General features: G+C 41.6%; 1 protein-coding gene across 2 annotated transcripts in view; it reads right to left on the minus strand.

Moving 5' to 3' along the window:
* The window catches only part of FBXL5 (F-box and leucine rich repeat protein 5), a 33,412-nt gene extending 21,665 nt beyond the window's left edge, over positions 1-11,747 (minus strand). Inside the window, exons 1-5 of one of the 2 annotated variants that reach the window (XM_034408879.2) lie at positions 11,541-11,747; positions 3,597-3,812; positions 2,897-2,992; positions 983-1,172; positions 607-789 (exon numbers count right to left, since the gene is read on the minus strand). In XM_034408879.2, coding sequence (XP_034264770.1) covers positions 607-789; positions 983-1,172; positions 2,897-2,992; positions 3,597-3,812; positions 11,541-11,624 — 769 coding nt within the window. In that variant the 5' untranslated portion in view covers positions 11,625-11,747. Of the gene's footprint in view, positions 1-606; positions 790-982; positions 1,173-2,896; positions 2,993-3,596; positions 3,813-11,459 lie in introns of both variants that reach the window. The other variant, XM_087875258.1, reaches the window with a different exon arrangement.
* Positions 11,748-12,101: the final 354 nt, after the last annotated feature.

The raw sequence follows: 12,101 nt of genomic DNA on the forward strand, positions 1-12,101 counted from the left end.
CAATCACATGACTGTGCATACACAGTGATAACTGTAGGCTCAAGGCAGGAGTGAAATACTACTGTTTGCACTGGTTCAGGTGAACCAGTAGTAAAAAAATGCTACCGGTTCGTCCAAACAGGTATTTCTGACGATCAGCTGTGCCGTGCAATTTGTAGGAAATTGTAGGAAAGGAAATCCTGCTTTTAGTGAACCTAAATCACGTGGCAAAGCTGTTCCCCCCCCCCGTTCTACTTCTCTTTTTCTGTGCCGTGCAGTAGCGCATGTGGTGCGTTTGGTGCACACTGCGTGCGTTTGGTGCACACTGCGTGCGTTTGGTGCACACTGCGTGCGTTTGGTGCACACTGCATATGCACGCGCAGCGAACTGCAAACCGGTGGTAGAACTCGGAGGATTTCACCACTGGCTCAAGGTAAATAAGTATAAATCTACTTTATCATCACTGCTATATGTTTGAATGGTGACTGAACTAGTTATTAATCAAGGACTATCTGTACAACATAATAATGCTTAGTCACTGATATTTTATCAAGTTTAAAATAACTACAAATTACCAGGAATAGTAATTAGGGCTGCTAAAAAAAGATTGAGAGTGCAGCCTCTTACCTCTAGCCCAGTGCACAGGATAAAGGTGTTTCCAGAGAAATCCTGTTTTCGTTAACTGTGACCATTTGGTGCTGACTTGACTACATCGGCATAATTCTTGAGGGCTAAGATAGCTAAAAATAGTCAGCATCACCTCAGAAGGCAGATGAACAATGTTGGTGGTTTGTTCTGGTTCTTCAGTTTCTGAAAAACAGAAGACACTCTACAGACACTTGACAAGTTGGTCAATCTTAGCAGAATTCAGCTCTAAAGAAGCATTTCTAGAACTGTGGCAAAGAGAATGCTGTTGACAGCTGGGGGGGCGTTTAAAAAGGCTATTTTTGGAATTATGCATCCAGCTACTCATTCACAGCTAACTTTCAATTTAAGGGCTTACCATGTTCTGCTTTTTCATCCACAGAATATTTAAAAGCTTTCTGGAGTTCTTCTGCTTGATTCCACAAACTAATCCCTCTACGTATTTCTGCTACAGTTTCTTTCTGTGAGCAGTGTTGTGCAATTACTTTCTTTTTTATGTCCTTCAGTTCTTCATAGGTAAAATATTCCATCAACATTGGCTGGAAAACCTAAGGGATAACTATGATCACTATTTGAATATCAATTCTAACTTACATTCTATACTACATTTTTCTTATATTTGGAAAGTTATGGGCTTTTGGTGAATTATAAACAAATATTCTTTACATTAAAAAAAATGATGAATTCAGGAATCGTGCTTGCTTCACAAGATTCAAATCTAATGATCAAAGATGACTTCAAAGGAAAATATATTTGACAGATAAGAAACATGTAAAAAGGGAAAAACTATACATATCAACATGAATATTATCAAGATAGAATGTTTATTAAAAACAATAATTTACCTTGACAATTCAGCACATTTTCATGTAGAAATAATAAGTTACATCTAATTCTTTAAAAAAAAACCTGCCAAAGGGCAAGTTTTTTAAAAAATAATATACTTTCTGATTTATACTACCATGACAAATATATCACATAAAGAGAGGGCAGGAGGGGGAGGAGGAGAGAAAGAGAAAGAGACGCTGTTCCCCACAGGGTACAGAGTTTTGCAGATTTAGTATTTGGAGAGATACTAAACATCCATTTAAAGTATGTTCTAATATTTTTTAAAATATTAAATGTTATTCTTTTTCATATTTACAATCACTGCAGCATCCCCATGATCAAAATTCAGATGCTTGACAACTGGTTCATATTTATGATGGTTGCCATTTCCAGAATCATGTGATCACCTCTTGCGACCTTCTGACAAGCAAAGTCAATAGGGATGTTATTTTGTAACCATGTTACTAATTTAACAATGGCTATGATTCACTTAACTGTGGCAAGAAAGGTTGTAAAATGGGGCAAAACTCATTTACCAACTGTCTTGTTTAACAATAGAAATTTTGGGCTCAATTGTATCATAAGTCGAGGACTACCTGTAGCTAAATAAACACTGACCACTTTTAATCTTTTGAAGCCAAGCTTGGAAGATATAGCAATTTTTAAGGGGCAACCCAGCAAATGAATAAATTAAATGTTTATCTACAGTTCTGTCACAAAGATATAAGGCAGTCCAATGAAAATGGGAAATATGGCAAACATATATACCTGCCTTATTTAAACTCAGTGTAACAGCACAAATATACTAGCAGTAGTCAGTAAAGTGTCCAGAGTAAGATGGGGAAAAGAGAATAATAGATGTGAGCTGTTCTTTTACTTAGCAGGATCTGCTAGTATAGATTCCAGCTTTGGACTGCAATACTGTTTACGATTTAACCTTTATTATTACAATATTTTTAAATCCTGCCAGGGTACAAGAAACAAACATCTGAGGGCTGCTTGGGTTTACAGAATTTCCATTTGTAATATGTGTTCTTGACAATTCTAAAATATATTTTGAATCTAATTTTTACATGAAAAGACTTTTAGCCATATCAGGTGTAAAATTTAATTAGCACTGAAAACTAACAAAAAGAATTATCCTTTAATTTAATTAAACAAATTAAAAAGTTTATTTGGGGGTGCTTCATATTAATATTTCACAAATTGATGGGAGCTATTTTGCTCTCATTTATGAGAACAATGAATTTGCTTATGTACACAAATAGTTTAAGCTCTCTCTGTCACTGTGAAGATTTTCTTAATTCAAATGACCAATCCAATGATCAAGGGAGCAAAAACTTTCTTTTTATAAAAATAATGATGAATACACACTATTCACTACAAAAGTTAAAAATAAAGAAAAAATTTCTCAAAACATTTAATCATTCCTCAAACCACTCACCTCCTCTTCCTCTTTCATGTGAGGAAGGAAATCTCTGGTAAAAGCTTCCAATCGTTCCTTTAGCTGTTTTGCATAGTTGAGCTGCTCATATTCATTCTGAAAATTAGTTTTTAAATTCATCATAGAACTTTATGTGTCACTTGTTATAAATGTTTGATCTACTTATTAAATCAATAATACATTACATTTGAAGTATTAGATCATAAATCTTTTATGAGAAAAAAAAAGAAATACTGGAGTTGGGTTTCAAATATTTAGCAATGGAAGTTACTGCATGGCTTTTTCAATTCCAATTTTAATCTATCAACTATACAAAATTGGGATTACAGTGGGAAGCACTATGACATTTGCTTCTTTAAAAGTATGTTTGCTATTGAAGTGAATACAACCTCTAAGCAAAGGGGGTATTTTTACACATTTCATGTGGCTTAACTAGGAGCTAGGAGCACGTTCACCAAATTTAGAAATCGAAGGAAAATCTCAAAATAACATTTTTGGATAAAAGTTATACGTTAAACACATTTTCTCTTCTGAGTATATTACACCAGCAAACAAACACCATGCTTCCTTCACAAAATCATATCAATGAAAATGATAGTCTCCATTTTTATAATTAATCGTTTACATGCAATAATGATACTGCTTTCTAAGAACTATTTTTCAATTGATTTTACCCATGCCAAAAATCAAACAAACTCACCTTTACATTTTTCAAGCCTTTTTCAAAGAGACTAAGCATTTCTGACAACTTATTGTCTGAATGTACATTATATACAGTTTGACTACGTTGCTGAAGTAAACCAATGATGTATTCATTTTCAATCTGTTCATGCATTTTAAACTCTTTAAATGTAGCATATAATGATTGGAGGAGAGCTCGGAAATCATTGTTGTTGGAGAAATTTGTCTTAGAAAGCTGAAAAAAAAATAGAGGGTTGCACATTAGACATTTATGTTTTCTTTGAATTAATTTTTAAGAAACTAATCCTAAGAAGGTATTAACCAATTATAAATTCCTAACTAAATTTGAACTTCTGTAGTTTTATCCAGCTCTGCTTAAAATTATTTTAGGTATTATTTTTAAATGTTAAAAGTATATGTTATATACTGAAAAAAAATCAGATTTAACCAATAACATTTATAATTTTAATTCATATAAAGTCAAAAGACAACTTTTTTTTCCTTGAGGAAGAAGAAAATGTTCCGCTTCTCATCTAAGAAGTTTCATCAGTTCTGATGGCAGGGGAATGGAAGGATAGGTACTGACAATTAAGACTGGATAGTGGGGGTGAAAGGATAGGTTCTAATAGGATGGGAAGGATAGAAGGATTGTATTTCTTTGCAGTCATCTCATTGTTAGCACTGTCTGAGAGCTGTTGAAGCCACTTGACATAGATAACCCCCAAGCGGCCTCAACAGTTCTCAGAGTGCTAACGATCAGATGACTGCAAAAAAAATTCTTCCACCCCCCCCACATCCTATCAGAACCTATCCTTCCATCTCCCCACTAGCCAGTCTCAAATATCAGTACCTATCCTTCCATCCCCCCCCCCCCATCAGAACTGATTAAGCTTCTTGGATGAGAACATTTTCTTCTTCCTCAAGGAAAAAAACAGTCCAATTGCCTTTTAAAAAAGCACCTTTGAGATAACTATGACCTGGATGACTGAGAATCTCCACAGGCGTGTACTTTATTTAACATTTTTGCATTCATGATAGCTAAAAAGCATAACAATCAGGAAACACTAAAAATGAAAAAAAATTAAAACAGTATTTCATGGTCATAAACAAGCATTCTAAAACAATTTTTTTACAATTAACAGTCCTCTTAACTAGGATTGCAGACTTTTCATTTGAAATACTTAATCTTTCATTTGAAAGATCTTATTTAGCCAGTAATTATATGCAATAAGTATAATTTGTGTTCAAAATAAAGTTCGAACATGAAAAAGGTTACATTATTTCCATGTTTTCTGAGAAGACACTTTTAGACGTACCTAGTTATCAAGTTTACAATTATGCAGACATATTCAGAGTTCCATCAGTTTGATCAATTATGTACCTTATTTTTATAGAACTTTTAAAAACAATTTTCTTTTTAAGATTGTTTGAAGGAATATAGCTGCTAGATTCACTCCAATCTACTGTACTGTTCTCTGGAGACACTGTTTACATAAATTTCACTATGGTAAACAACACCGTTTTTAAAAACACCTATCGGTCAATTTTTTTAGCTGGTGTAATGGCACTCAGCTTGATATACCATATTAAGTTAATGCTCCGAAGAATCCTAAGAATGAAGGAACAATGCAATTCCAAAGCAATTGTTTTAGCTAGCAATACCTTGTCAACAATACAATCTTCCAAATTTGAGTGTTTTATTTGCGCCCATATTTAGTCTAATATAGCTGCTTGGGAAGCAAAAGTTAAATTTCCTGTTTAGTTTGAAGATTAATATTCCCCAACACTTCTTTCACTGAAACTGTCAGTGAAATAAATTGGGTTTTTGCTTACTCCCACTTTCTATTATTAGGTATTTTCATAGTTACATTGCAGAACAAAAAAGAAACTTTTTTCAGGTTAATGTAAATGAAGCGGGCTCTGATAGATGACCACTGGATAACTTTCTATTCACTCTATTCTAAAAAGCAATGCATCCGGTTGGAAAAAGTACAAACTCAGCCAAAATCCTTTTGGTTCCTCTAGGCGGCCTCTAAGTTGTCAGAAGAAAGGAACATTCTAATGACATACAGCTTAAAGATTGGTTAGGTCAAGGGGATCCACATGAGTTAAAAGTTGTCTATTGTCAGAAGATGATTTGAGTCTATGCTTCAGTAATCTACAAAAAGAATTATAACTGTTTTGCAAAGAAACTCAGTAATTAGGAAATGTCAATTAAAAATGACAAATGTATATGACCTTATGAATTGCTGAGTTAACAGAATCCTTTGTCTAGAAGGGTATAAAACCATTGTACCTAATTTCTATCTTTGTTCAACGCTTCATGTACAGAGCCTTGAACCTATTGCGCAATATATAAATTGTCTCTGATTAATCCAAAAGTTGTGTTTGTCTTATTAAATCCACAACAAGGTGACAGAAGTAATCTTGAAATGATTAATATTAAATATATTAATATTTAAAGGACTGGCACACACTATGCCTCCACATTCTACATTTTGATAATGGTGAGTTACATACAACTCCATCAACAATATCAATTTTATTTGTGCTAAAACTGCTCGTTCAAGTACTTGCACATGCAAACTTACCTGTACAAACTCTTTCAAACTAGGTAGAGCTCAATTCAACAAACTTAAACAGGATTTAAGTGTGCCATTCAATAACACTCTTTACCAAAATATAAACTTCTGAAAGCTCAGAACTTTTGCAGTTCTTTATATTTCTCCACCTTGATCAGGTTTTTCCTCATTATAAATTTATTACAAAGATGATTTTTGAGGCATACACTGCTGACCCCTATGATCAAGGTTCCTTGCATATATAGCACAAGACAATATTGAGCAAACTACAGAGGTGATTTTAGTAATTTTAAGTGATTTTTTATGGGTGGACAGGTCTAGAAAAGCACTGTGCCTGACCCTGTCCCAGGATATGAGTCAGCAAAAAACCAAAGCAGTTTACTGGATCCAGAAATACAGTGACTTGAGTGGAAACCCTGATTCCACCTGAGTGGAAAGTGATACCTGATAGACAACATCAAAGTGATACCTGATAGACAACACTCCAAAGATCTTGGGTCCCCTTTTGCTTTGGCAAAGAGCTGCAGAGCACAATAAGAGAGCAGAGGAATTCTTCCTTGGATCAAAGGCACAAATAAGCAACTCAGATAATTCTCTTTCCTGAAGCATTATAGGGTTTGGGTTTTTTTCTTTTTTAATGTTGCTCTTTCAACTAAAAGCAGCTAACTAGTCATTCTCTTCTTTCTCTCACCATGCCTAAATATTTTTTCCTAAAAATTATGTGGTACTATTTTCCACCACATTTCTAACTTTAAGCATACTTTGGTGTTGCCACAGTAAACTAACTTAAGTTTCTATGACTCTTTCAAAGGATCTAATATCTGGAATTTACTTTGTGCCTTTCATTATTTTCTTTTAAAATACAAGTCAATACATGTGGAATGTCTGGTAATCCTTGTTTTGTATTACAGATTAAAATGTAGACTCACACCTCCTCTGAATAAGTAAATAGATAAGTGCTATTACTTATATTTAAAGGCAGGTATAAACACCTAACATCTTGCTAATATAACATTGTCAAAATACATTGTAACTGAACATTATCTGCTTAACCAAGTTAACCTGTAAATGCAAAACAAAATAATCCTTTATCACCTTGAAGAAAAACAAACCCTTAGAACAGTGATGGCGAACCTTTTTCTCGTGGCGTGCCAGAAGTGTGTATGTACGCGCGCAACAGCTCCTGTGCGTGCCAGTACCCATAATGCAATGCGAACCCTCCCACATGCGCATGCGCACATGACCCTCCCCGTGCTGCGCCCCACATTGCGCATGCGTGCCCTGCACATGCACTTCGGGCACCCCTCCGCCCCATTTTGGGCCTGGAAAGTCATTATTTTGAGGGCAGTCCGGGGCTTCCCTGTCTCCCCGCCCGATAAGACTTCTGGCATAGCCCCAGGCCTCCGGAGGGAAGCCCCGGCCTGCTGCTCCTGCCACCGCCACCCCCTTGCCCCCAGCAAGAGCGGTTCTCATACTGCCCCAGGAGGACTGGAGGAGAAAGCAGCTCCTCACTCATGGAGATCTACCGTTGGGGAAATGGTTGCCGAAAGCGGTAAGAAATGCGTGAGCCAGGAAGCGGTCATGCTCCCTGGCAGGAGAGGGTTGTACGTTCACTCCAGTAAAGGTTTGTGCAACCCTCTCTGGCAAGGGAGCATGACCGCTTCCTGGTCAGCGCACCTCTTACCGCGCCCACTTCCCAACCGGTAGATCTCCATGAGTGAGAAGCTGCGCTCTCCTCCGGTCCTCCTGGGGCAGCTTGCCTCCCCGTTGGCAGCTTCTCCTTCTCCTTGCTGCTCCAGGAGAAGCCTGAGACTCAGCTTTCCTTGGCAAAGCGCTTCATCATTGCAGCGCAGGGAACACGCGCGGCGCCGGGGGATCTGTGCAGCTACTATCCCACCCCTCCTCAGCCTCGGCCACGCTGCGAGGCTTCAACTCAAGGAGAAGACGGAGGAAGGGGGGCGGTCCAAATGGCAGCTACCTGAAGCAAGCTGCAGTGCGATTATGCAGGGCAGTTGGAGAAGTGGCAGAAATAGCAGCCAGGACTGGGCTTTCAGCGGGTAAGCAACGCTGCCTCTGCTGTGGGGAACTTTGGAGAGGGCGGGGGCAGACTGTGCGAGCAGCCTGTCTCTTAGCTGGCGAGAACGGCTACAGCCTGCCCCTGGCCTCTCTTTCCAAAGTTCCTCACGGCAGAGGCAGCGTTGCTTACCCACTGAAGCTCCAACTCAAGGAGAAGACGGAGGAAGGGGGGCGGGGGAAGAGGGGGGCAGCTACCTCAAGCAAGCTGAAAGCCCAGCCCTGGCTATTTCTGCCGCTTCTCCAACCGCCCTGCATAATCGCGCTGCAGCTTGCTTCAGGTAGCTGCCATTTGGACCGCCCCCCTTCCTCCATCTTCTCGAGTTGGAGCCTCGCGGCATGGCCGAGGAGGGGTGGGATAGTAGCTGCACGGATCCCCCGGCGCCGCGCGTGTTCCCTGCGCTGCAATGATGAAGCACTTTGCCAAGGAAAGCTGAGTCTCAGGCTTCTCCTGGAGCAGCAAGGAGAAGGAGAAGTTGCCAGCGGGGAGGCGAGCTGCTCCAGGACTGGAGGAGAGCGCAGCTTCTCACTCATGGAGATCTACCGGTTGGGAAGTGGGCGCGGTAAGAGGTGCGCTGACCAGGAAGCGGTCATGCTCCCTTGCCAGAGAGGGTTGCACAAACCTTTACTGGAGTGAACGTTCAACCCTCTCCTGCGAGGGAGCATGACCGCTTCCTGGCTCACGCATTTCTTACCGTTTTCCGCAATCATTTCCCCACCAGTGGATCTCCATGAGTGAGGAGCTGCACTCTCCTCCAGTCCTCCTGGGGCAGCTTGCCTCCCCGCTGGTGGCTTCTCCTTCTCCTGCCTGCTCCAGGAGCAGCCTGTCTGTTACCCAGCGAGAACAGCCTGCCACCACAGCCTGCCCCCGTCCTCTCTGCCCCGGCAGTTGCTCCTGGTGCTGCCGGAGAAGCGGCAGCACAACCGCTCTTGCTGGGGGCAAGGGGGTGGTGGTGGCAGGAGCAGCAGGCGGGGGCTTCCCTCTCTCCCTCCCTTCCTCCCTCTGGAGGCCTAGGGCTATGCTAGAAGTCTGCTCAGGCGGGGAGACAGGGAAGACCCGGACCGCCCATCCTTGCCACCACTGCCCCCTCGCCCTTGGCGGCAGCGGTTCTCGCACAGCCGCTTTCCTGGCAGTGACAGGAGCAGCTGGCAGGGGAGAGGGGATGGTGGCAGGCTGCAGCAGCAGACAGTTCGAGCCAGCTAAGAGGCAACGTTCTTCCCCCTGCCAGCCTTGAGCTCAGCTCCAGGCAACGTCCAGCCAGCCATACCTGGCCTCCCCCTGCGGCAGACCAGGCAGCACAACTTCGGGGCCTTTCCTCATGGTGGCAGTGACGAGGCAGGCAGGCAGCTGGGTGCACGGGAGCGACTGGCGGCAGCGCTCCTGGCTGGCAAAGGGCGGAGTCCCGGGGCTGCATGCAGGCAATGACGGCATGGCCGGTGCGCATGTGCACTAAGACATTAAGGCCAGCTGAACGTTGCACACGCATGCACACTAGTAACCAGTAGACTAGCTGGCTGGTGCGCATGCGTGCCCTGGAAACCTGGAAGAAGAATGGGCGATGCCACGCGTGCCGGGCGACATGGCTCTACGTGCCACTTCCGGCACGCGTGCCATAGGTTCGCCAACACGGCCTTAGAATATAACTTTTCTCAGGCTACAGTCTACTTCATTAAGACAAACTTGATTATGATACAAATATGTTGCATTATTTTCACCTGCAAAGAGATTGTATAAAAGACAGTGCTTTGATTTTTTTTCACTCAAACCTGAAACTCCTTTGTAGATCATGAAATAGTTTTTTAATTTTTCCAATTTGTATCTCTGTCCAAATGTTTAATTTCTAGCTTTGCAAATTGATTTTAATTGACAATAATCAAGCGATCATTTTTCATGTGTTGTGTATTAATTACAGCCACAGATTTCAGAGGATTGCTCTTGTTCTGTTCTTCCAACTTCTGCATTCAATCAAGGTCTTGAAAAATGATAAAAACTGTAGGCTCAAGGTCATTATACTTGCAGCAAAAAGTGACAGAGACCAGGAGAAAAAAATCCATTAAATGCTTGACTCCTATTCATATTCAGTTGAATCATCCTGTTTTGTATCTAATACTTATGCCAAACAACATTTCAATTACACATATTTTTCCAACAGTCCAATTTTCTGCCATCCTGGATTGTCTTTCAGACTCCTGAAACTTTCATTAGCTCAGAAATTTATGGTTGGGAACAGCAAATATAAATGTCTAATCTGTTCATTTGTATGCCAGCAGCATGTGATCTCAAATGATTAGTTTTCATGTCCATGCCTTTTTAAAACAAATATTTGGAAAAACATAAAAGCAGCAGTTACCACCAGATTGATTCAACAAGATAGATTCCTAGTCTACATATTAAATTTATGAACCGTGATTGCTGTTTTTATTGTAATGATGAACACTGTGTTATCCCAGTCCCACCCAAGGTTCACACAGACAGGGCTCAGAGCTGGTTTTGACTGCAGCTGTTGCTAAGTCCAGGTCTGTATGATAAAATAATGTCTTTATCTTAGGCCTCAGCAACAAGATGATTCTGAAGTCTTGATGAAAAATATGGCAGTATTAGCAATTTAGAAAGAGACATCTCTCACATTCAGAAGGTTTATAAGGCAGCGACTGGTAAGTGAGGGAAGCAACCTCTTCAGAATGCCTCTGGATCTGACTCGGACTACCTCACCAGGCAGCTATAGCTTTAGACCTTCAGCTCCTTAAAGGGCTGTCTTAATCTTAGCAAATTGAAGATGGGTGGACTTCAATAGTAGGTTGACTCAGCATTCCATCCTTCTGAGATCGGTAAAATGAGGAGCCAGATTGTTGGGGGCAATATACTGACTCTGTAAACCGCTTAGAAATTGCTGTAAAGCACTATGAAGTGGTATATAAGTCTAAGTGATATTGCTATTGCCACTTCCCACAATCATCTAGCCAGGGAGCTGACGTTCACGTCTTCCAATTTGTGGAGTTGAGAAACACCGACAACAAAGAGATGGGCAAGGAGGGGGAACCCAGAGACCTTGGGCCAGTTATTCCCCCCACAGGAAAATAGATCTTTTATTCCTGGATTAAAAGAAAAAAAACATCAACATCTCTAAAAGCAGAAAAGCAAGAAGAGGGAGAAGTACGTCGCGCACAAGCCAGCAACCCAAGTGCGCAACCGCAGGGTTCTCCCCTTTTGTGCGCAGGCGCAGTACCTCCATTCCGCCGGCTGAGGCCGAGACGCGGGGGTGTGTCGCGGCGGCGGCTCCAACGACGCCCCTCAGCCCCTTCCCTACCTTGTCACAGTAGAGCCCGACGAGCTGCTTCATCCGCCAGTGCGGGGCGGTGAAAACATCCACCTCCTCCGGGAAGGGAGCCATCTTCTCTCCCCCATAGAGAGCGACGTTCGCTCCCTCAGCCGCGCTCCAGCGACGAGCATAGATGACCTGCTTTGCGCACGCGCCACTAGTGGAGGCGGTGCAAGCTCCGACCCCACCCCGCACTCTCCCTGTCACGTGGAGGGAGGCGAGCGCCTTTTACCTAGAGAGGTGTTTCCGGGCAGAGAAGTGGACCTTTTCAGGCATTTTGTACAACTAAGAAGCGAGTGTCTTGCATCGTGTAACATTCTAATAAATACGCTTCTTCAGCCTGGTGGCAGCTTTGCAAGAGACTTAACATGGCCTTCTGGCAGACGTGAAGCCTAAATTATGAATGGCCAGTTATGCAATTTGCAATGGCTGGGGTGTGGGGGGCGGCTGTCCTGTGTCACGCATAAAGCAGAGTGTTTTTCAACCTTGCCAACTGTTTAAGATGTGTAGATTTTGACCTCCCAGTGATTTTCCTCCGTTTTTAAAATC

Source organism: Pantherophis guttatus, chromosome 8 (assembly GCF_059756535.1).
Source record: "Pantherophis guttatus breed Tessera chromosome 8, ASM5975653v1, whole genome shotgun sequence".
Taxonomy (NCBI): domain Eukaryota; kingdom Metazoa; phylum Chordata; class Lepidosauria; order Squamata; family Colubridae; genus Pantherophis; species Pantherophis guttatus.